The sequence below is a fragment of the Mustela nivalis genome, assembly GCF_964662115.1.
Source record: "Mustela nivalis genome assembly, chromosome: 6".
NCBI classification, from domain to species: Eukaryota; Metazoa; Chordata; class Mammalia; order Carnivora; family Mustelidae; genus Mustela; species Mustela nivalis.
In genome coordinates this window covers 71,884,848-71,906,987 of record NC_139025.1, presented here as the reverse complement: position 1 = coordinate 71,906,987, position 22,140 = coordinate 71,884,848, and the positions used below count along the sequence as shown (strand labels likewise).

The 22,140-nt window shown below is 53.4% G+C and overlaps 3 protein-coding genes across 16 annotated transcripts; 2 read left to right on the top strand and 1 right to left on the bottom strand.

Annotated features, from left to right (window-relative positions):
- Positions 1-275: 275 nt before the first annotated feature.
- On the bottom strand, positions 276-4,193 carry PSME2 (proteasome activator subunit 2). 12 transcript variants are annotated; one of them, XM_082734553.1, is made up of 12 exons: positions 3,467-3,841; positions 3,125-3,157; positions 2,812-2,905; positions 2,644-2,706; positions 2,322-2,408; positions 2,187-2,217; positions 2,003-2,100; positions 1,367-1,435; positions 1,126-1,193; positions 904-958; positions 507-634; positions 276-415 (listed from the first exon to the last, which is right to left on the bottom strand). In XM_082734553.1, the coding sequence occupies exons 2-11, from the start codon at positions 3,151-3,153 to the stop codon at positions 518-520; spliced, it is 711 nt and encodes a 236-aa protein (XP_082590679.1). In that variant the 5' UTR covers positions 3,154-3,157; positions 3,467-3,841; the 3' UTR covers positions 276-415; positions 507-517. The 12 variants fall into 12 exon arrangements, with proteins under 12 accessions (XP_082590679.1, XP_082590673.1, XP_082590674.1 ...); XM_082734547.1 differs by having other exon boundaries at positions 507-593; XM_082734548.1 differs by having other exon boundaries at positions 507-593; positions 907-958.
- On the top strand, positions 4,187-14,091 carry RNF31 (ring finger protein 31). Of its 3 annotated transcripts, none has more exons than XR_014312767.1 (21): positions 4,187-4,788; positions 4,876-5,022; positions 5,163-5,318; positions 5,550-5,618; positions 5,712-5,787; positions 6,019-6,196; positions 7,060-7,462; positions 7,646-7,936; positions 8,195-8,443; positions 8,554-8,739; positions 8,845-9,051; positions 10,465-10,638; positions 10,722-10,820; positions 10,912-11,001; positions 12,144-12,258; positions 12,372-12,490; positions 12,700-12,878; positions 13,029-13,086; positions 13,280-13,376; positions 13,669-13,837; positions 13,948-14,091. XR_014312767.1 is itself a non-coding variant. In XM_082734512.1 (21 exons), exons 1-21 carry the CDS (start codon positions 4,597-4,599, stop codon positions 13,999-14,001), a joined length of 3,243 nt encoding a protein of 1,080 aa, XP_082590638.1. In that variant the 5' UTR covers positions 4,187-4,596; the 3' UTR covers positions 14,002-14,091. The 3 variants fall into 3 exon arrangements, 2 of the variants coding, with proteins under 2 accessions (XP_082590638.1, XP_082590639.1); XM_082734512.1 differs by having other exon boundaries at positions 12,765-12,878; XM_082734513.1 differs by having other exon boundaries at positions 4,373-4,788; positions 5,550-5,609; positions 12,765-12,878.
- A 298-nt stretch (positions 14,092-14,389) lies between these two features.
- IRF9 (interferon regulatory factor 9) lies at positions 14,390-19,791 on the top strand. Its single transcript, XM_082734521.1, has 9 exons — positions 14,390-14,757; positions 15,538-15,718; positions 16,041-16,227; positions 16,669-16,799; positions 16,883-16,967; positions 17,070-17,144; positions 17,767-18,108; positions 19,041-19,162; positions 19,328-19,791. The coding sequence occupies exons 2-9, from the start codon at positions 15,539-15,541 to the stop codon at positions 19,454-19,456; spliced, it is 1,251 nt and encodes a 416-aa protein (XP_082590647.1). The 5' UTR covers positions 14,390-14,757; position 15,538; the 3' UTR covers positions 19,457-19,791.
- The last annotated feature ends 2,349 nt before the right edge of the window (positions 19,792-22,140 follow it).

Genomic DNA, 22,140 nt, shown 5'->3' with positions numbered 1-22,140 from the left:
TGCTACTTCTTCCAGGAAGCACTCACAAGCCCCCTAAATGTTTGAAATAATCTTGTGAAATTCTCAAATACAGGGAATATACATAGCTATCACGACATGTCAAAATTTCCACCCTGTTCTTTAGGATGCCTTCTTAAGAACAGGCTGGGTTTCCCCTTCATCTTTGGCCTCATGCATCCCCTCTCTTTCCTGCCACCATATTCACATTCAGTATCTGGACATAGGCAACACTCAATAAATGCCTTCTGAATGAATGACACACACCAGCAGTAATCCACACAAAGAATAGGTCATTTATTATTATTATCATTATTATTATTATTTTGGCCCTGGACTAGTACATAGATGGCTTCTCTTCACCCTTTGGGTTGATAATTTTCTCTAGGTTGCTGCTGATGATATGATAAAGCTCAGCCTGGAAGAAGGCCAGAAGAATGGCAATTAGGTTCTTGGCTTCTCCCCTGTCCCCCTCAACCATCTCCCATAGGAGCTTCCTCCACACTCACATAGAAGGCCCTCAGGTCCAGCACCATGGCCCTGAGCTCCCCATAGGCTGCCTCATCTCGCTCATGCACCAGGGCCCGGTAATCCATCTGGGATGTGGGAGGCAAAGCTGAGTCAGACCCATGGGAGGCTGGGACATTAATTTGGTTTCCTCACATAGGGAATAGGTAACTTGAGGATAAGCCCTTCTCAGGACCAAGAAATGGAATCCCACAGGATCAAGCCAAGAAAGGGGTCAAGGTTTTTGAGATCCAAATCAGTTTTTCTAGCCAGTGCTCTTAGGTTAGTATTTCCCACATTACGAGAAAGTCAGAAAACAGACAGGAAAGACCTCTAGCCCCTCTTCCTTGCCCCACCTCCAACGAGCCTCAGCTAGAAGCCTGGTGACTATGTACTCACTACATGAGTCTCCTTAGAGGCCTTGGCCACAGCATCCCCACGTTCTGAGAAGTACCTGCCGAAAGTAAGGGAATAAACACAGGAACGGGTAGAGAGAGAGGGAGATATTCCCTCAGACCCTTCCCAGAGGCCCCCATCATCCTGATGGGACTGCCCAGCTACAGGGATCCCAAAGAAATGTCCTTGCAGCAACCCCCATGCTGGCCCTCCGGCTACCCTCACTTGGAAATGGTTGTCTGGAAGGCTTCTACTTTTGTCTTGACTGCATTTACCCTCTCCAACACCTTCTCCTGTGATTCAAAAGAGAGAGAGAGAGAGATGAGCAGCAAGAAAAACACTTCATCTCCTCCCTCCTTCACCCACCATCTTCTTCCTCCTCCTCCTCCCAGATTATGTCTAGTTCCTATCTCTCACTCACAATGCCTCTCCCTGCTTTCAATGTCCTCATACACCCTTTTCTTACCTGGATAGCCACCCCAAAGTCATTTCCATCCTCAATCTTGGGGATCAGGTGCTGAATCCATGTGATCACCTAAATTATAATCATGTAGAAATCATTCAACAAACTTCCTGGGTCTTTCCTTTTACTGCCACTTTCTAATAACAACTATATTTAATTGAAGAGTTATTACATGCCAGACACTGTGCTACACATATATCTCATTTAATCTTCACAGCAGTTTCTCAAGATACATATTCTTATTGTACCCACTTGATAGATGAAAAAACTGTGTCACAGAGTGTCCAAGAAGCTTACTTAAGGTAACCAGCATGGTAAGTGATAGAGTCAGGATCTAAGCCCAAGCAGTCTCTAGGGCCCAAGCTCTTAAACCAACTCACGATGACACAACACCTGCACTGTGTACCAGGTAAGACTAACATTATGGGAGTGGCTACAACATAGTCTCTGATTACAAGGATACCACTGTGAAATCAGAGGTCTAGCAGAATGAGAACACAAGGTATCCAAACCCAAAGCACAGAGGAAGTTTCCTATGTCAGAAATAGGCCCTTGAATGAAGGAATTGCATCTCTCAAGGAGACTAGGGCCGGGCCCAGCTTGTCTTCTCTTTCTCTTTCTCCCAGTTCCCAGGCTTACCAGAATGCATTTTTCTTTGAGAGTCCAGACTTCTGGCTTAACCAGGGCAAGGAGGGCGAGAACCTTCTCATTTCCAGGGAGAAAGCCACACTTGGGAACTGTGAAAAAAAGGACATTCAGGCCCCTTCTCCTCCAGCAAGCAATGTGCCCCTTCCTCTTCCCTAGACACCCCTTCCTCTCTTACCTTCTTTCTTTTCCTGCTTATCTGTTTCCATCTAAGGTAAAATGAGGGACAACAGCTTTAGAAAAGTCTCGGAGGTTGGAGGGCCATCATCTCCACCCAGTTTATAGTCTGAGCCCTGCACCCCGAGTGCCTCACCTCATCATCCTTGGGCGGGGGGTCTGGGATGGGGATGTCCAGTGGGGCCCGGAGAGAGGTCAGGTCAGCCACATTGAGGGAGTCCTCCTGCACAGAGCTCACTGTCAGCAGCTGCCCAACCTAGTCCCTCATTCTGAGTCACAGACTTCCCTCCACACAGTCCACCCAACTCTCTCCCTATACTCAGGCCTCACACTATTCTAACGTTTCCAGTCCACCACTCAAACTGTTCTCTGCATGCTGAACCCAGTTGTTAGCTAGAGGGGGTGGATGGAGAGGGGAGAGGCCTTGGGATGGGCTGGGAGGGGCCCATACTACTCACTTGCAAGAGCTGATTCAGGTGTATGATTTTCTGTGGCAAGAAACTGTAGAGGAACTCCTCTGCCTGTGGGTTACATTGCAAGGATGGGGAATCTCAGATGACACTCCAGAGGTGTCAGAGAAGTGAAGACTGGAAGGGCCCTTGTAAATCATTGACTCCAATACTTACAAATAAGGAAACTGAAGCCAGAAGAAGTGAAGGGACTTGCCCAAGCTGGGAAGTGGCAGAACCAAGGTTAGGACTTTGGGGCCACAGCTTTTCCCTCCACACCAAAAGAGGGGAGAGGAAGCAGCAGAAGTGGAGAGAATATTAAGAGGAGTCAAATTAAAGGTAGAGATCAATAATTAGGAGCCTTGGGTTAAGGTTTGATAAGGGAAGTAGGGCCCAGGGTGGGTTTGGGGGGGGATCATCCTGAGAGGTTGCGGCTCTCAAGTACTGGTCTAAGATTCTGAGTCAAACCGCTTGAATCTAGGAGACTTACCTCCTGGAAAAGGTTTTGCCTGAAGACATCCACCTGCACAAAGAGCAGTACCCGGATGTTGGTTAAGGGTCTCAGTTGTCAAGAGTGAGATCCCACCCACAAAGGGATACCCTCCAACTTGGCTCAGGCCTTTCCTACCACAAGCCAGATTTCCCTGGAAGCTCAGGCTCCGTGCAGAGACCGGCCAGAGGGCAGGAACTGGGAATCCCCAGGTAGAAGTGAAAGCACTAAGAAGAGGTTGGGGGAGTTCTCTGGCACGGCCCTGATCCCCTAGAGTACCCAGCCTGGCCACTAGCCAGGAGGGCTCGCTGGCCCTTTTGTGGCCTCCCGATCCCCCATTACCTGTTTGCGGGCTTCCCCGCTCAGGCGTACCCCACAAGGCTTGGCCATGCTGTTCCAGTTGCAAGATCTTCGCTCTCCCAGCTCGCCGCCTGGCCTTTCGCTTTCACTCCCCACGTCCAGGCCCGCCCCCCTCAGCCCCGCCCCCTTCCTTCTTTTCCCCCTCCCTCTGGCAGGCCGCAAACCGTAGGCAGCCCCTCAGTCATTCTCGGCCTGCTGCGACTAGTAGAGGCGGTGCGGACTCGGTCACAAGCCCAGGGGCTGTCCGAGGGAGGGGCTAGGATAAAAGTGGGACCGCGGCTACCGAACAGGGGCTGTCCCTCGGGGAAGGGGAGGGGCTTCTAGGGAGGAGTCAGAGCGGTCCCGGGAAAGTCCAGGGTTGGGGTGGGAGGGGTTGGAGAGTGGGAAAGGGGGTGTTCAGTGATGGGGCTCCCCCAGAAGGCTCGACTGCAGGGAGGAGCCCGAGAGGGATCAGAGTGTAAGTGGGGGAGGGCCGGGGGCCGAGAAGAACTAGTAGAATATGGAAGGGAGCATTCTCCGGAATCCCTCCAGGAGAGCAGAAGGGGCAGGACTCGCTTGAGGGGGCCCCAGAGTGGCCAAAGCTGAGTCCTGGCAGAGTGGGGCTTCCCCGGTGGGGACCGGAACAAGGCCGACTGATGTAACAGAAAAGGTTTTGAAGGAAATAAAGTAACCCCGCGCCTAGGACCATCCGGAAAGGGGCGGAACCAGCCTAGAGAAAGGGGGAGAAGAGAGCGCGTTCGGCGTTTAAGGCCCAGACGGTCTAGGGGAGGAGCCAGAGACCATTTGGCCTTCTCATTGGCTGGGCCCTGGCTTCCCTCTTGGCCACGCCTCCTGATTTCCTGACCCCACCCTGGCCTAACCTTAAAGCCCTCCCCTTCCCCTGAAACTAGGTCGCAATCCCGCCCTCTTTGCTAGTACTTCCTGTTCCCGGCTAACCCTGGCGCGGGTCCCGGGGCCGAAGACTGACCGTGGCCCGAGTGACCTGGGGCGGCTTTGCCGACCGAGTCGTGCCGCGAAGCCGGACACCAGGCGGGAGGGGTGGCGCTCAGGCCGCGCACAGCCTGCGCCAGGTCCCGGCGGACGACGGGGCTGGGGCTGACTCCTGTCTCAGGATGCCGGGGGAGGAGGAGGAGCGGGCCTTCCAGGCTGCCCGTGAGGAGCTGACGAGCGCCCTGAGGAAAGATTCGGGGCAGGTGTTTTCCATGGAGCAGCTGCAGCCGCTATTGGTCACATCCATGCCGCCAGCAGCCCGCTACCTGCAGCTGAACGCCTCACGCCTGGTCCGCTGCAATGCTCATGGGGAGGTGAGGCCCGGCCCCGCTCGGGAGGGGGACTGGAGGACGGGAGCCCAGGGCGGGGCTCACAGCTCTCCGCTCTCTGACTGCTCTCAGCCCCGAAACTACCTCAACACCCTGTCCACGGCCCTGAACATCCTGGAGAAATATGGCCGCAACCTCCTCAGCCCTCAGCGGCCCCGGTACTGGCGCGGGGTCAAGTTTAATAACCCTGTCTTTCGCAGTACAGTGGATGCTGTGCAGGTGAAGCCCCCCTGGGCCCCTTGTGGGAGAAGGAGACTTAGCCTGGGCTGGGGGGTTGGCTAGAAAGGGCCGGAGGCTGTGCCCCAACCCCTTTTGGGAAGGGGGCCTGGTGGGTTGTGACTGGTTTGAATGTGTGGTAGGGGGGCCGGGACGTTCTGCGATTGTATGGCTACACAGAGGAGCAACCAGATGGATTGAGTTTCCCCGAGGGGCAGGAGGAGCCCGATGAGCACCAGGTGGCTGCAGTCACACTGGAAGTGCTGCTGCTTCGGACAGAGCTCAGCCTGCTGTTACAGGTGAGATGTTGCAGTGTCTGTAGTCCTGAGGACTTAAATACCAGGTCTGGGGAGCCCAGCCTCGCTCCCAAAGGCAGGCTGGGGACCTCATGCTACTGCCATGGGCTTAGTCCCCATAGCAACCTGGGAACTCCCCATACTGTTCTTGCTGTGGATGCTGGGAGACCATGGCTTTGAGGGCGGGCCTTGTCCTAGGACTCCAGATGGAAACTCTTTTTACCTTGTTTGCAGAATACTCACCCAAGACAACAAGCCCTGGAGCAGCTGCTGGAAGACAAGGTTGAGGATGATGTAAGCAAGGTAGGGATAGGGCTCTAAGACCTGATGACCAAAGGGGACAGGGGTTGTGGGACTGTGTGTCCCCAAACCCTTGCCCTGTCCTTTTCTTCTCAGATACTACAGCTCTCAGAGTTTGCCCCCTTATTGAGAGAAATTGCTCCTGGCCCCCTCACCACACCCTCTGCCCCAGGTATTATTTGTCCTGTAATGGGGGGTGGGGCAGTTTCTAGTAGACCAAACTAATGGAAATTTGGGGCCCTACTCTGTGTATCTTCTTGCCTTTTAAAAGAGATTAAAATTGCTTCCTTGGGTCTGGGTATGTTGAAAAGTAGTCTGTGATTTATTTCCTCCCACAGCAAATTCAGATGTAACTTGGTCTTTTTCAGAAAGATGTTCAATTTTTTTCTCTCCTATTTTTCAGGCTCCACTCCTGGTCCCTGCTTCCTCTGTGGCTCTGCCCCAGGCATACTGCACTGCTCATCCTGTAAACAGGCCTTGTGCCCAGCTTGTGATCGCCTGTTCCATGGACACCCATCCCGTGCCCATCACCTCCGTCAGACCCTGCCTGGGGCCCCCCAGGCCACCTGCCTGACCCCCAGGTGAGAGATCTTCTCTTCTGGGTGGGAATGAAGTTGAGAGAACTTACAGTAACTTGAATATCTACTCTGTGTCAGTTTTTATGCTAAATGCCTGGGTGGCCCAGTCGGTTAAGCAGCTGCCTTCGGCTCAGGTCATTGTCCTAGGATCGAGTCCCATATCAGGCTCCTTGCTCTGCAGGGAGCCTGCTTCTCCCTCTGCCTCTGCCTGTACTCTATCTCTCTGACAAATAAATAAATAAAACCTTTTTAAAATAAATAAATAAAGACTGTTTCATAGAAGACATGCAGGCAGTTATTGCCCTCCAAGAGGTCACAGACATACATTTAAAGCAAGTATCAGTCATAGCAAGATAGATTATTATGTTGTGCAAATAGGAAGAGGAGGAACCTAGCCTAAAGGATCTGTTCAATCAGTAGGATTTCTTTCTTTTCTTTTTTTTTTTTTAAAGATTTTATTTATTTGGCAGAGAGAGAGATTAAGAGAATCAGTGGGAGGAGAGGCAGAGGAATGGTAGACTCCCTGAGGAGCAGGAAGTCTGATGCAGGACTCGATCCCAGGACTCTGGGATCTCGACCTGAGCCAGAGGCAGATGCTTAACCAACTGAGCCAAGCATGCCCCCAATCAGTAGGATTTCTAAGCACCTAGTATGGGTTAGGCCCAACATTAAGGATCTCTATCAGCAAGATGTGAACTTTAAGATGTAATTAAATATTAAACAGGCCATGGGTATGGTGTGTTCCAGACAGAACAATACATACAAAGGACAGGGTCTGTGTTTTCCCACAGAGAATGAGGGATGCCTGGGAATAAGGGACCTGGGCACCAGGGCGCCCCCAACAGACCTCTGCTTTTTCATTACAGCTTACCTGCGTCAGCTCAATCACGGACCCAGTCAACCTCCGTGCTGACCCTGGGAGATAGCTCTCTTATGCTTCCCCTGAAAGCTTCCCCTGATCCCACAAATGCCCGTTTGCCCTGGCACTGTGCTGCCTGTGCCATGCTAAATGAATCTTGGGCAGTGCTCTGTGTGGCCTGTGATCGACCCCGAGGCTGTAAGGGGTTGGGGCTGGGGATTGAGGGTTCCCAAGGAGCTGGGGGCCTAGAATCTGAGCTTGCACGGGGTCGTTGGGCCTGCCAGAGCTGCACCTTTGAGAATGAGGCGGCAGCTGTGCTATGTGCCATTTGTGAGAGACCTCGGCTGGCTCAGCCTCCTAGCTTGGTGGTGGATTCTCGGGATACTGACATTTGCCTGCAGCCCCTTCAGGTAACCTGTTCCTGGCCTTCCCATCTCTTTATTTGCATCTGTTACCACAGGCCATTCTCTACTTCATCTCCTGTTTCCTTCAGTTTCTCTGCGTCCCCCCCCCCCCCCCCCCGCCAGCTCTCTTATCTTTCCATCTTGAGCCTCAGCCAGCTTTCAATTGGATAATTCTTTTTGCCTTCCCAGCAGGGGGATACTTTGCTCTCCTCTGCCCAGACTCCAGTCTGGTACTGTATTCACTGTACCTTCTGCAACTCGGGCCCTGGCTGGGTGTGTGCCATGTGCAACCGGACCAGCAGCCCCATCCCCATACAGCATGCTCCCTGGCCCCATGCCTGCTCACTGGAAGAGGGACTCCCTGAGCCAGGGCCTACACGACGCCTCAGTGCCCCCCTTCCCAGTTCCTGTGTGGACCCCGAGAAGCAGCGCCAAGACAAGATGCGGGAAGAAGGTCTCCAACTAGTGACCAAGATCCGGGTAAGCATTTAGGCCTGGAAGGAGGTAGGGTTGAGCTAGTCATGAAAAGGAAAGGCCACCGTAGATTAATACAAGTTCTTGTAAAACTTGATGTTGTTAGTGGCAGCTGCCTCTTACTTCCCACATGACCAGTGCCATGCCATACACTACTCACGTGATCCATACGTCTAACCATTGTCAGCATTTTGGTTCGGGCAGAGAGTGGGTGGAGGGTGCCCTTCCTGATGGGCCATCTGTCGGGGTGGGACTGTGCCTTAGGAAGGGGAAGCTGCAGGTGCCTGTCCAGAGGAAGTCTTCTCAGCTCTACAGTACTCAGGCACCGAAGTGCCCCTGCAATGGTTGCGCTCAGAGTTGCCCTACGTGCTGGAGATGGTGGCCGAGCTGGCTGGACAGCAGGACCCGGGGCTGGGTGCCTTTTCCTGTCAGGAGGCCCGGAAAGCCTGGCTGGATCGGCATGGCAATGTTGACGAAGCTGTGGAAGAGTGTGTGAGGGCCCGGCGGAGGAAGGTACCAGCAGTGCTGGTGGGGGAGGGGGTTGAGGACTGTGGGTCTCGGAGCTTCTTACACTCTTTTGCCTGCCATTTCCCTCTTCACTCCTCTCTACCCCCAATTCTCAGGTGCAGGAGCTCAGGTCGCTGGGCTTTGGGCCTGAAGAGGGGTCTCTTCAAGCATTGTTCCAACATGGTGGTGATGTGGCTCGGGCCCTGACAGAGCTCCAGCGCCAGCGCCTGGAGCCCTTCCATCAGCGCCTCTGGGACAAGGGCCCTGATCCCACCCTTTCCTGGGATGGGCCAGATAAGCAGGTGCCGGGAGGATAATCCACTTGGAGGAGCAGGGGGAGGGCCGAAGGGTAGAATTCTTGGGGTGTGACAGCCACTTCTTCCCCCTCCCCCTGAATCACATTGCAGAGTCTGGTTAGGCGGCTTTTGGCAGTCTACGCACTCCCCAGCTGGGGCCGGGCAGAGTTGGCACTGTCGTTGCTGCAGGAGACACCCAGGAATTACGAGCTGGGGGACGTAGTGGAAGCTGTGAGGCACAGCCAGGACCGGGCCTTTCTGCGCCGCTTGCTTGCACAGGAGTGTGCTGTGTGCGGCTGGGCCCTGCCCCGCAATAGGGTAAGCCTGTCCCCTCTGCACCTGGCCTTTGCATGACTCTCTTCCCTTTGGGCCCTGCTCCGTGCCAGCCCCCGTCTCCAGCCCTGTCTTTTGCTCTGCAATTGCCCACGTGCTCCAGACAGTGTCCAGAAGGAAGTGTCTGGAAGGAAGGTGGGGACACCTCCTGCCCCCATTATTTTTACAATTCCACTATGGAACATTACAAGCACAAAATGTCAGCTTTCTTCCTCCATGTCCCCCCAACTCCTACATATTCATTACCACACTTTTGCAGTCACCAGGATTTAACCAGTCTTTATTCCATCTACACACACACACACACACACACACAAAATTACTTTGAAGCAGATCTTAGGCAGCATGTAGTCAGCCTGTAAACACTTGAGTGTGTATCTCTGAAAGGTAAGTCTTTGAAAACACAGCTACAAATACCATTGGCACACCAAAAAAAATAACCAGGAATTCTTCAATGTCATCATCAAATATCCATTTGGTAGGAGCAGGCCCCTCTTATCTCCCAAGCCCCTGCTTACTCTAGGCCAGAAGTAGCAATTCTTGGGGCAAATACACTCCCATTTAGTTAAACTGGCTCTGTACATGTTGAGTTGTGTTTTGTTTTCTACTTTTTATTTTAAAATAGTTGTAGATTCTCAGAAGTTGTAAAAATAGTATAGGGTCCTGTGTGCTCTTTACCCACCTCTTCCCAATGGTAGCATCTTCTGTAATTACTATACAGTATCAAGACCAGGAAATAAACACTGGTACCTTGTGAGCCAGACTGCAGACCTTGTTCATTTTTCACATGGTATGTGGCGCTGTGCTATTTCATTCCGCATATAGGTTCATGTAACCAAGATACGGATTGTCCCATCACCTCAAAGGATCCCCCTCATGCAGCCCTTTTATAGTTGCAACTTTCTTCCCTTCCTCCTACCTGACAACTACTAGTCTGTTCTCCCTCACTATACTTTGTTTGTTTTAAAGACTTTATTTATTTGTCAGAGCACAGAAGCAAGGGGAGCAGCAGAGAGAGAAGGAGAAGCAGGCTCCCCACTGAGCAGGGAGCCCAATGCAAAACTTGATCCCAGGATCCCGGGATCATGAACCAAGGCAAAGGCAGGCGCCCCCCATCTCTAGAGTTTTGTCAGTTCAGGGATGTTATTTGTTTGCTTCTAAGTTGGATGCAAATACCTTCCGGAGAGTACTCTTCCGTTTACTATGGGCCTCACCACTGTTTTTTTCTGTGATAGTCTTTAGACACTTAAGTTGCCTGCCAGGCACTTGTTGGAAGTTGCTACCTTGGCAGTCGTTCGTTAGACTCAGGTTTCTCAGTGGACCCCTGGCTACTGCCCCCCCCGCCCCGGCTGGCAGCCATGGCTTCAGACCTCCTCCTCTCTTGGCCTCACCCTGCAGATGCAGGCCCTGACTTCCTGTGAGTGCACCATCTGCCCTGACTGCTTCCGCCAGCACTTCACCATCGCCTTGAAGGAGAAGCACATCACTGACATGGTGTGCCCCGCCTGTGGCCGCCCCGACCTCACTGATGACACGCAGCTGCTCAGCTACTTCTCTACCCTTGACATCCAGGTACTGCAGTCCTTAGGACTCGGGGTGCCCTGGGCTTTGAACAGGAACCCTGCATACCCACCACTTCTGCCTCCTATCCACAGCTGCGGGAGAGCCTAGAGCCAGATGCCTATGCACTGTTTCACAAGAAGCTAACTGAGGGTGTGCTCATGCGGGACCCCAAGTTCTTGTGGTGTGCTCAGGTAAGTGGCCTGCCCGGGGTAGCTGATGGAGGTGGAGGAGGGCAGGGTGCCAGATCAGGTCTCATATAGCTTTATGCTCTTGTACCTACAGTGCTCCTTTGGCTTCATATATGAACGGGAGCAGCTGGAGGCAACGTGTCCCCAGTGTCACCAGACCTTCTGTGTGCGCTGTAAGCGCCAGGTGAGGCACATTGATCCTTTCAGAAAGAACTTGCTAAGCTACTGGCATATACTACATCAGACTCAGGGTATATCAAAGCATGGAACAGACATGAGCTCTGGCCTCAAGGAGCCTGCAGACAGTCAGGAAAGGAGGGAGGGACGGAGGGAGAGAGGGAGGCTGAGGGGGAAGGAGGGTGAAAGATGAGGAAACGGAGGAAGGAAGGGAGAGGGAGGGAGGGAAGGAAGGAAAGGTGAGGAGGAAGGAGGGGAAGGGAGTATGGGAGGGAGAGAGCATAAATACACGTGTATAAGTTCTGTAAAGAAAACACAGGAATTTGAGATTAGGAATAATGGAACGGACCTACGTAGGATAGAGAAGTCAGACAAGTCTTCTCTAAAAATGGTTTAATTTAAGCTCAGGCCTGAAAGTTAAGAAGAAGCCAACTTTGCAAAAGATATTCGGGCCAGAAAGAACAACACATGGAAAGGCCAAAGTCAGAATTGTGTGGCTGGAGCCCCAAGAGCAAGGGAGAGAGTGGCAGGCGGTCGGAGAGGAGCTAGCTGCCAGATCAGGAGAGGCCTTGAGGCCGAGTGAGGAAGGTATTTGCCTTTTATTCTAAGACTAAGCAAGGGGTGATACTATCTCATTTGCCTTTTAAGAAGTTTAATATTTGAGCGCTCATTTTGACAGCACATACTCTAAAAAGTTTAATGATGGATACCAAAAAGTGATATCTGTATTACAAAACAGTAATAACAAAATGACCATCTGAGACCCTTCCACTAAATCTTGAAGCTTGAACATTCCCAGTGCTGTGGAAGCTGCCTGCCTTATACTCTCCAAGGCATCTTGGCCACCAGGTGGAGCCTGCATCGCAGGCCAGCAGGGGTGGAGGCAGAGACAATGGGAACAGAGGCCAGACCTGACCTGGCTTGGAGTAGCATGGCCACAGTAGGGATAAAGAGAAAGGAACGGCACTGAGATAGGCTTGGGGGGTGGACCGAAGAACTGCCAGTACGAGGACGTGAAAGAACCGAGGCTGGCCAATGGTGAAGGATAGTGCCATAAACACAGCCAGAGAGCACTAGGTATGACAGGTGGGGCCCTCAGGAAGGGCCTAGGGTGGAATTTTCAGGTGAAGTTTGCTTTCCCTCCTGCAGTGGGAGGAGCAGCACCGAGGCCGGAGCTGTGAGGATTTCCAGAACTGGAAACGCACCAATGACCCAGAATACCAGGCCCAGGGCCTAGCCATGTATCTTCAGGAGAATGGCATTGGTAAGGGCGGACCGCGAGGCCTGTTTGCCCGGTCATTTGTCACTGCCAGCCTCTCATCCTAAGAGCCTAGAGGAGCAGTGGCAGCCCCAGCCCTGACCTGCTGTCCTTTGCAGACTGCCCCAAGTGCAAGTTCTCGTACGCATTGGCCCGAGGAGGCTGCATGCACTTTCACTGCACCCAGTGCCGCCACCAGTTCTGCAGTGGCTGCTACAATGCCTTTTACGCCAAGAATGTGAGCCTGGAGATGGGGAGGAAAGGAACAGGAGAGTGGGCCACTGCCGTCGGGTGGGGGCGGGGGGCAAAGGCATGGAGGAATAGCCTAGGGGAAGAGAAGGGGAGGCCAGTGGGGTGTAAAGCACCTCTCTGTCCCCTCCCCCTTTCTGCTTGCCTCAGACCCTCCCAATGTCTCCATCTTCCCCCATCCCTATACCCCTCATGCAGGGGTTCTGAGAAGCCAGGACCCCAACCGTCTCCAACTTTCCCTCTCCCATCTGGGTTTCTGCCAGAAATGTCCAGACCCTAACTGCAGGGTGAAAAAGTCCCTGCACGGCCACCACCCACGAGACTGCCTCTTCTACCTGCGGGACTGGACTGCTCTCCGGCTCCAGAAGCTGCTACAGGTCAGGGCTGGCCAGCCTGGTTGGGTGCTCAGATTGCCCAGGGTGGGAGGCAGGGCCCTGGGGGGCAAGAACGGAAAGGCGCTCTGCTGGGCAATGCAGGAGGGCTGGCATCAAGGGGAACCTAACGCCCATCCATCTGCCCCTCCTTAGGACAATAATGTCATGTTCAACACAGAGCCCCCAGCGGGGGCCCGGGCAGTACCTGGCGGTGAGTGTTGGGACAAGCCTGGGAGGCGGGTGAGGGCAGGCTGGGCTCCCACTGTGTTGTGGGTAAAGGGGAGGCTCAGGTGTGTGGTCCAAGCTTGGCCTGTGCTGCCTCCGTTGATAACCCGGCTCTCTGGAGGCTTCGTGGTTAGTGACCTCCTCCCAGCACAAGGATCCCTTCCTTCCCTTATCCTTAGGTGGCTGCCGGGTGATGGAGCAGAAAGAGGTTCCTAACGGGTTCCGAGATGAAGCTTGTGGCAAGGAGACTCCAGCTGGCCATGCTGGCCTCTGCCAGTGAGTGTCAGGCATAGCATGGAGCATAGTGTTGGGGAGGTTACGCCTGGGGAGTGAAGGGGGTCTCCTGAATAGTGGGTCCTGCAGGGGAAGCAAGAGGGGGGCTCTCTGGCAAGGATGTGGCTAGGTAGGAGCCAGCAGCGTGCGCAGAGACACGGTGCCTACCCGTGTAAGTGGCAAGAGTTGTCAGTCTCGTTCGTGTGAGTGTGTCAGTGACTGGCAATGTACAGGGTACCCTGGCTCGATATTAGCCAAACAGAAGAACGATGATTCCACCCTGTCCTCTCCCCAGGGCACACTACAAAGAGTATCTTGTGAGCCTCATTAATGCCCACTCGCTGGATCCTGCCACCCTGTATGAGGTAGAGGAGCTGGAGACTGCTGTGGAGCGCTACCTTCATGTGCGCCCACAGCCCATTGCCGGGGAGGACCCTGTTGCCTACCATGCCCGTCTATTAAAGGTAAAGCCTCCTCTCCAGCCTCACCTCTGACCCATGCTCTAGAAGTCCCTGTCCAGCCTGTGTTTGAGCCCTAGGATTCCAGTGGCATCCTTTTCTCTCTCCTTCTGCAGAAGCTGATGGAAGAAGTGCCCTTGGGACACAGTATCCCTCGCAGGAGGAAGTAGCCAAGGGCAAGGATCCTCCTGAGGGTCTCGAGGCCCAGCCTCCTGAGGAACAACTCCAGCACCAATAAAGAAGCATCTCCTTGCCCAGGCTTTTTGGTGGTCCTTCTTCTGGCCCCACCATCTGGGGCACAGGGAGAGAGGGTGGGTGAACTGAGAGCTTTGCTGCAAGGGTCGCTTGCAGCCCACCCCCTGACCCTCCTTGGACTCTGGGCCGGGAAGGAATTAACACCTTGAATGGCCAAGGAGGCCCTCCCCAGTCAGCCACTCTGCCTGGGCTTTCTCCTCTGCAGCCTTCTTTGTTCCTTCATCCAATTCGACTGGTATCTGAGGTCACCTACTAGGCACCAGGCAGGCATGAGGAGGGAAACGTAGAAGCGTGGGTGGTATAGAGCCAGCCAGAGGCCTCAGCCAGACTCCACAACCTTCGCCGCCAGCAGCAAGCAGCAGTGGCGCAGAGATCAGGGAGTAGCTAAGGGGGTGGGAAGGTATGGAAATTAGCTTGAGGGGGAGGGGCCCTGCGGTGTACCAACAGTGGAATTTCGACAGTGAAGTGCTCAGATGCTTGCTGCCTCCTGGTGGCACGCGGTTGCCCTGCAGCTTGGACCACGTGATTTCTGAGAAGCAGCCCTGCCTGGAGGAGAACTGAAACTTAGGGTGGGGACTGTAGGAAGGGGCGGAGAAATCAGGACGCTGCCTGGACGGCTGCTGAGTCGAGAGCAGCTAGCTGCATCCTGGAACAGCAAGCGAGCCGCGCAGGTAAGATGGGAGAGTGGACGCCAGCCTGGTCTAGAGCTGGAAGGCCGGGCCGGATCGGATCGGAGGCGGGAGGTGGGGGGCAGGAGCTCCTGGGGCCCCTGCGCGGAACAGGACTGTACAAGTGGCCTGTGAAATAGAACGCGGGGCGGTTTGGCCTGAGTGAGAGACTGACCTGGGGCCAGTGTTCCCAGCTCTAGAGGCAAAGGACAGGAGACCCTGCTGCTAGGTTGTTGAGAGAATTCTCAACCCGGGATGGAAGTGAGCGGCCCCTGTTTGTTTTCTTGCCTTCTGGCCCTGCCCACTTCCGCCCGAAGCCTTGCCCCACCTACCCCAGAGGCTAGCAGAGGGGAAGGGTTGGTGGGGTCAACTTAGGTTTTGGGGGTGGCGGGTGAGGGATCAATGGGGTTATCTCAGATGCCGAAACTACCTCTGCCAATGCTTGGGTAGAGACCAGGCCTCTTCCCGTTAGCCACACCGAGGGAGTTCTCTGCAGGCAGCCGATTCCTCAAAAGTCTTAAAACTAAGATCAACACGTAAGATTTCCTTCCAGATGTCATAGCTTGAGATGTTAAAAGGAATGTATTTTCTTTATCATTACTAGTGAAGGGAGAAACGACACAATTTGGCCCCAGAATTTTGAGAAATGTCTACTGACAATAGATGAATGGGATCCTTGAGGGCCCTTGCAGGAACCAACCCTATTTGTGAGGACCTTGGCAGATGTGCCCTCCCACGGCGTCGGTTCCACTGATGCTGCCTGCGTGCGACTCTTGTACCCAGGATGGCATCAGGCAGGGCACGCTGCACCCGAAAGCTGCGGAACTGGGTGGTAGAGCAAGTGGAGAGCGGGCAGTTCCCCGGGGTGTGCTGGGAGGATGCCGCCAAGACCATGTTCCGGATCCCCTGGAAGCACGCGGGCAAGCAGGACTTCCGGGAGGACCAGGACGCTGCTTTCTTCAAGGTGAAAGTGCTCAGAAACTAGCCCACCCACCCCACCCCGCCCCAAGGGTGGCCTGTACACGGAAACTCCCACCTTCCAGGGCTTGTGTTGGCCGGGGTTGCAGAGAAAGGGGAGGTGGGAGGGTAGAACCAGCAGAGTGGACACAATCTGATACAAAGTGAAAGCGCAGAAGCTTTGAAGGATTTGGAGGCAGCATAAACCTGAACACTGGCTCTTCTGTGCATGTGCTCAGGCGGTTGGCAACCCCAAAGTCGCTGCCCTCCTCTACCGGGGAGTGGGGTGTGTGACATGCTGCCTCTGCTTTACTTCCTGTGTCTTGAAGGCATGGGCGATGTTTAAGGGGAAGTACAAGGAAGGGGACACAGAAGGCCCTGCCATCTGGAAGACACGTCTGCGCTGTGCCCTCAACAAGAGTCCTGAATTTGAGGAGGTTCCTGAGAGCGGCCATAGGGATGGTGCTGAGCCCTACAAGGTGTACCGGCTGCTGCCACCATCAGGGACCTGTTCCGGTGGGTGTCCCCTTGTGTCCCCTTGCACGGCCACTTCTAGAAACAGCAGACTGTGGACTAGGGGAGGATGGAGATGGGAGCCTTCTGGGAGGGTGCTGGGCCTCTCTGCAGGTTCCTCACTTAGAGTCCTGCCTGTCTCTGTACTTGGGAGCTGTTGCCCGGGTTCCCCTGCCTGGTCCTCCCCATCCTTTCACTGCCTCCTCTCCTACTCTCTGTCCACAGTTAAGAGTCTGACCCTTGGGGCGCCTGGGTGGCTCAGTGGGTTAAGCCTCTGCCTTCGGCTCAGATCATGATCTCAGGGTCCTGGGAGCCTGCTTCCCCCTTTCTCTCTGCCTGCAGCTCTACTTGTGACTTCTCTCTGTCAAATAAATAAATAAAATCTTTAAAAAAAAAAATTGAAAAGACTCTGATATTTGTCTCCCCCTCCACGATATTCCACAGCCCAGCCAGGGACCCAGAAGTCACCATCAAAGCGATGTCACAGTTTTGTGTCCTCTGAGAAGGAGGAGGAGGAGTGCACCACAAAGAACTGTATGCTCAGTCCCTCCTGGCTTGAGGACCCCCTCAGAAATGTAAGCACTGGGGAGGAAATGGGGAAGGGGGCAGGACAGTAATTAGGTGAGAGGTGGGCCAACAATAGACACTGTGTCTGCAGGAGGAGGTGGGGGCCAATGGGGGAACAGGCCATTCAAACTTTGGGAGCAGCAGCAGCAGCAGCAACAGCCCTGAGCCTCAGGAAGGTACCACCTCCCCTGCCTCTGTTTGTCACCCCCATGCCACAGCCTCTGGCCCAAGGACTCCCCATTCCCATCCTGAACCATATGCCTCTGTTTTCCTGATAGGTGCGGACACAACTGAAGGCGCCCCTTTCCAAGGAGATCAGGTGTCATTGGAGTTTCTGCCTCCTCCAGACTCAGGTGTGTGGCGTTTCTGACTCATCCCTGCTCCTTGTCTCCCCAGCTTGTCTCCCGGGAGTCATGCATGTATTACTGTATCTGTCGGGTCTTGTAGCAAACTGGGCCCCCCTTACCCCGACAGAGGCACTGGTTTCTAGGCAGTACACCAGGCCAGACTCCAGACTCCAAACAGCTCAGCTCTCAAAGTACCCCCTATGCACTCTGTTCCCTGGAAATCCACTTTGAGACATGAATTCCCATGGGTCAAGCAGAGCCCCAGTCTCTGGGACCTTCCTACAAACTGTAAGACCCTGGGCATTAAGCCCTGAGTCCTCTGGGCATTTGTGTATCAGTTCCCCTCCTGAGTGATGGGAAAGTCTGGCTGGAAGCTCCTTGGCTGGTGGGGCTGGCAAGAGGGCGGATAAGGAGGAAGATGCCTTCTCTAACCTCAGAAGCGGCAGGCAGGGCCCCAGCCCACACTTGGTTTCCCTCTCTGGACCTCATATTTCTCACCCACAAGATGAGGATATGGGATTTGCAAGGAGCCGTTCCTGGTCCCCTCAGGCCCTGGTGCTGACCAGGCAGACCCCGAGGGTGAAGGCCAGGTGCAGGCCAGGTGCAGCTGGTGGTTCTTTGTCCGCAGACTACTCTCTGCTGCTCACCTTCATTTATGGCGGGCGTGTGGTGGGAGAAGCCCAGGTGCAGAGCCTGGACTGCCGCCTGGTGGCTGAGCCCTCAGGCTCCCAGTGCGGAATGGAGCAGGTGGTCTTTCCCAAGCCTGACCCAAGGGAGCCTACTCAGCGCCTGCTGAGCCAGATCGAGAGGGGAGTCCTGGTCGCCAGCAACTCCCGGGGCCTCTTCGTGCAGCGCCTCTGCCCTATCCCTGTCTCCTGGAACGCGCCCCAGGCACCACCCGGTCCAGGCCCACATCTGCTGCCCAGCAATGAGTGCGTGGAGCTCTTCCGAACCACCTACTTCTGCAGAGGTAAGGCTGTTCCAGCTGAGTGGAGTCCCTGCCCTTGCCCCTTAGTTCCCCTCTACTGGACCTGGTAGGCTCTGCCACCACCCTGTTTCCTCCAGCAGATCCTTCCTTATAGCTCATACATGGCATCCTGTACTTGCATAGTGCACAGCCTGGAGGGCTGTGTGCTCAGCCCTGGCAGCTGCCTGGCAGCTGCCCTTCCCCAGCCCAGGCCTTGGAAGATAAGGCACAGGTGGAGCTGAGCAGGCAAGTCCCATCTCGGGGACTGCCCCCCGCATGGCACCTGACAGTAATGGAAAGGTGTGTTCCCAGACCTTCCCTGGCATCCATACTTGCATACACACCATTGACACCTTTGGGAGAGCTGGTGCACATTACCCACACCAGCCCTGCTCCACCCTAGGCAGCAACCCTGATTGGCCTTCTCCCATCCACTCCTGCAGTTCCACTTCCTGCCTCCATTCATCTCTGAATCTGAAATCTGACCTTAGGAGTAGGGGCGAGAAGTATAGGGGATGCAGGGCAGGAGCGTGCCAGGGCCATGGGTGTCCTTGGTAGCGGGGTTATGAGCAGGTGACAGAGAGGGGAGCCCCTGTGTGGTAGCAGCCCAGGCTGCTGCTATGAGGACTCTAAGCTCTTATAGCAGAGAGCTTTTCAGGCTGTATTAAAAACCAGTTACCTTCAAACACTTCTTACTTGGAGAAGGGGCACCCTTTCCTATTTGCATATGGGTGAATAGCAGCAGAGTTGCTGGCATTTCTCCTGGTGTGAGGAAACCGCCTCATGACCCTGCAGCTCCTGTTCTAGCCCTGATCTCCATTCGGCCCTGCAGTCACTGCTCTTTCTCCAGGATGGGCCCTCTCTATTCCCTTCCTGCCTGTGGCCTCTCTCTCCTCTTTCTTGCTTCCAACCCTTGACCCTTTCTCTTTCATCAGACTTGGCCAGGTACTTCCAGGGCCTCGGGCCCCCACCCAAGTTCCAAGTGACACTGAATTTCTGGGAGGAGAGCCCCAGCCCCAGCCATACCCCAAACCCAAAGAGTCTTATCACAGTGCAGGTGAGTTCAGAGGAGGGGGAGACCAAGCCTGCCTGTGGGGGTGGGGTGGGGTGGGGGTGGGGTGTTCCAGGAGAAGCAGGGGCCTCTGGAGGGAAAGGTGCTCCTAGGGTAGTGTCTTCCCCAGCTGTGCTCATGACCATCTCTTCCCCACCTTTTCTGGCACAGATGGAGCAGGCCTTTGCCCGACATTTGCTGGAGGAGACTCCAGAGGAACAGGCAGCCTCTCTGTCCCTGCTGCAGAGCCTGGGGGCCCCACTTTCCTCCTTGCCCCTCTCTTCCTCCTATCTCCTTTGAAAGAGACTCATTCTCCACACCGTTGACCTGCCTCCCTCGTGCTAATTCTCAGTGGTTGCCTCTGATGGATACGTCCTTGAACTGCCGAGGTACCTGGCTGGTGGAGAACTCAGCAGTTATTTTTATCCACCCCACCACTTTTTCTTTCTTTCTTTATTTTTGATTTTGATTTTGAGATACGCCTTCTTTCATCTCTGAGGAACTAACCTGGAAAAGTCCAAATGGTGTGAACTCAGGGTACCTTTCCTCTTCCCCCACCCCTAAAGCTAAGCACTTTATATTTTCTTCTTAGATCTTCACTAGGGGGTTTAAAATAAAACTTTATTGAAAGAGGAGTCAGTATGTGCTTTGTTGGGATGAAAAGGTAGCAGGGGTGACCGGGAAGTGCTAAAGACGTAATTTGAGAGTGAGGTACTTGGGTTCTCCTCCCGCTGACGTCTCTGGGCCCCTTTGCTCTCCTCCAACTGAGGTTCTGGCTAGGAAGCTGTCTTTGCTCTGTGGGTTCCGGGCCCCAGGAGAGTATCAAGGTTAGCCACCAAGAAGAACACAGCCCACAGTGGCTGTTGCCACCAGCTTCACTTGGAAAAATCTGGGTTCCGCTGATCTTGGCTGGAGGTCTCTGATTTGGGGGACTCTGGGCAGGAGGTCTAAATGAACAGGAGAACTTGAGGTTGCTGTCAAACTATGGGCTAAAGACCCTGGGGCCTAGGAAGGGAGGGGGAACCAAAGGAGGTGCTGAAAGGAATCAGAGGGCTGCTGAGCCCCCTCAGCAGAGGGAGACCAGGCCCCGGTGCCTCTTCTTCCAGCACATGGGACACTGTCACCCCAACAGGGACCCCCAACCTGGTTTCCTTGCCCTACCTAAGCCCCACAAAAGACCATCTGGCCTAGACTGCCATGTCACCAACACTATTGGCTGAGATCTGAGAGCTCCAAATCATTTGACACTCCTCTCTCTTACGCCTGTGTTTCTTTTGCCACCGAACTGAAAGTTCTCCCTTCACAGGCCACTTGTCATCCTACCTCTCCACTCAGTCCAGCAGACCAGTTCAGACCTAAGCCACCACTTGGCTGATGCCACAGCCTGCAGCTTCCCCCTTCTGCGGGGGACACCAGCTTAGAGGAGGGGGGCCTCCCAGATCAGGCTCTTCCCTCTCACACTGCTCTTAGAAGCCTCCCATGGCTCAACTACATGATCAAAGCCCAGTACACCTAGATCCTCAAGGATCTTCTTGCTGTTGCATTTGACAAACTTCAGTGCTGCCTTTGAGCCTTGCTGCCTCCCTGGACTTTCCTCCTCTTCAGTCTTGCCCATCATCCTCCTGAGAAGCCAAGAGCCCAAACAGGTATCTGCATTAGCAGGGAAGAATGCCGGCACTGAGCGTACAGGTACATGAATTCTGTGGTGCCCTCAATTTGCTAAAATCCCTGCTGGTCCTTCTTTGCACTTGCTTCACCTTGACTTCCATTTTCTTGCTTTCCCTTTCTTTTTAATTTTAATTCCAGTATAAAGAACACACAACGTTAAATTAGTTTTCACGTATACAATTTTTTATCCATTTATCAGTGGATACCTGGGCTGCTTTCATAGTTTGGCTATTGTAGATAATGCTATAAACATAAGGGTGCACATATCCTTTTGAATTAGTGCTTACATATTCTTTGGGTAAATACCCTGTAGTGGAATTACTGGATCATATGTAGTTCTATTTTTATTACTTTTAAAGATTTTATTTGAGAGAGAGAAAGTGAGCTCAAGCAGGGGGAAGCGGTAGAGGGAGAAGCAGACTCCCTACTGAGCAGGGAGCCTGATGTGGAGCTCTATCCCAAGACCCTGGAATCATGACCTGAGCCAAAGGCAGCCGCTTAACTCACTGAACCATCCAGGTGCCCCAGTAGTTCTATTTTTAATTTATTAAGGAACCTCCATAGTGTTGTCTGCAATGGCTGCACTGGTTTGCATTCCCACGCACAGTGCACAGGCTTCATTTTTCTCCACATCCTCTCTAACACCTGTTGGTTTCTTGTGTTTTTTATTTTTAGCCAGTCTGAGAGGTGTGAGGTGGTAACTCATTGTGGTTTTGATTTGTATTTCCCTGGTGATGTGATGTTGAGCATTTCTTCATATGTTGCCCATCTGGATGTATTATTCGCAGAAGACATGTCTTCTGCCCATTTTTTAATTGAACAATTTTGGGTTTTTTTGGTGTTGAGTTGCATACATTCTTTATATATTTTAGATACTAACACTTTATGAGATATGTCATTCGCAGATATTTTCTCCCATTCAGTAGGTTGCCTTTTAGTTTTGTTGATGGTTTCCTTGCTGTGCAGAAGCTTTTTATTTTGATGTAGTCCCAGTAGCTTATTTTTGCTTTTGTTTCCCTTGCCTCAGAAGACATAGCTAGAAAAATGGTACAGCTGATGTCAGAGAAATTATTGCCTGTGCTCTCTTCTAAGATTTTTATGGTTTTAAGCCTCACATTTTGGTCCTTGATCTGTGTTCAGTTTATTTTTATATATGGTATAATAAAGTGGTCCAGATGCGTTCTTTTGCATGTTGCTGTCTAGTTTTCCCACCATCATTTGTGGAAGAGGCCGTGTTTTTCCCATTGCATATTCTTGCCTCCTTTGTTGAAGATTCATTGACCATATAATTATGGGTGTATTGCTGGGCTCTCTTT

Excerpts from the sequence above, each read along its gene's own strand:
- PSME2 (XM_082734543.1), bottom strand. The coding sequence starts at position 3,514 with ATGGCCAAGCCTTGTGGGGTACGCCTGAGCGGGGAAGCCCGCAAACAG. Across the intron at positions 1,194-1,366 it reads ACTTTGGGGTGGCTATCCAG|GAGAAGGTGTTGGAGAGGGT; the intron begins GTAAGAAAAGGG and ends TTTGAATCACAG. Across the intron at positions 959-1,125 it reads TTCCAGACAACCATTTCCAA|GTACTTCTCAGAACGTGGGG; the intron begins GTGAGGGTAGCC and ends TACTTTCGGCAG.
- RNF31 (XM_082734512.1), top strand. The coding sequence starts at position 4,597 with ATGCCGGGGGAGGAGGAGGAGCGGGCCTTCCAGGCTGCCCGTGAGGAG. Across the intron at positions 9,052-10,464 it reads GGGCCCTGCCCCGCAATAGG|ATGCAGGCCCTGACTTCCTG; the intron begins GTAAGCCTGTCC and ends CTCACCCTGCAG. Across the intron at positions 13,838-13,947 it reads ACCATGCCCGTCTATTAAAG|AAGCTGATGGAAGAAGTGCC; the intron begins GTAAAGCCTCCT and ends CTCCTTCTGCAG.
- IRF9 (XM_082734521.1), top strand. The coding sequence starts at position 15,539 with ATGGCATCAGGCAGGGCACGCTGCACCCGAAAGCTGCGGAACTGGGTG. Across the intron at positions 17,145-17,766 it reads TCTGCCTCCTCCAGACTCAG|ACTACTCTCTGCTGCTCACC; the intron begins GTGTGTGGCGTT and ends CTTTGTCCGCAG. Across the intron at positions 18,109-19,040 it reads AACCACCTACTTCTGCAGAG|ACTTGGCCAGGTACTTCCAG; the intron begins GTAAGGCTGTTC and ends CTCTTTCATCAG.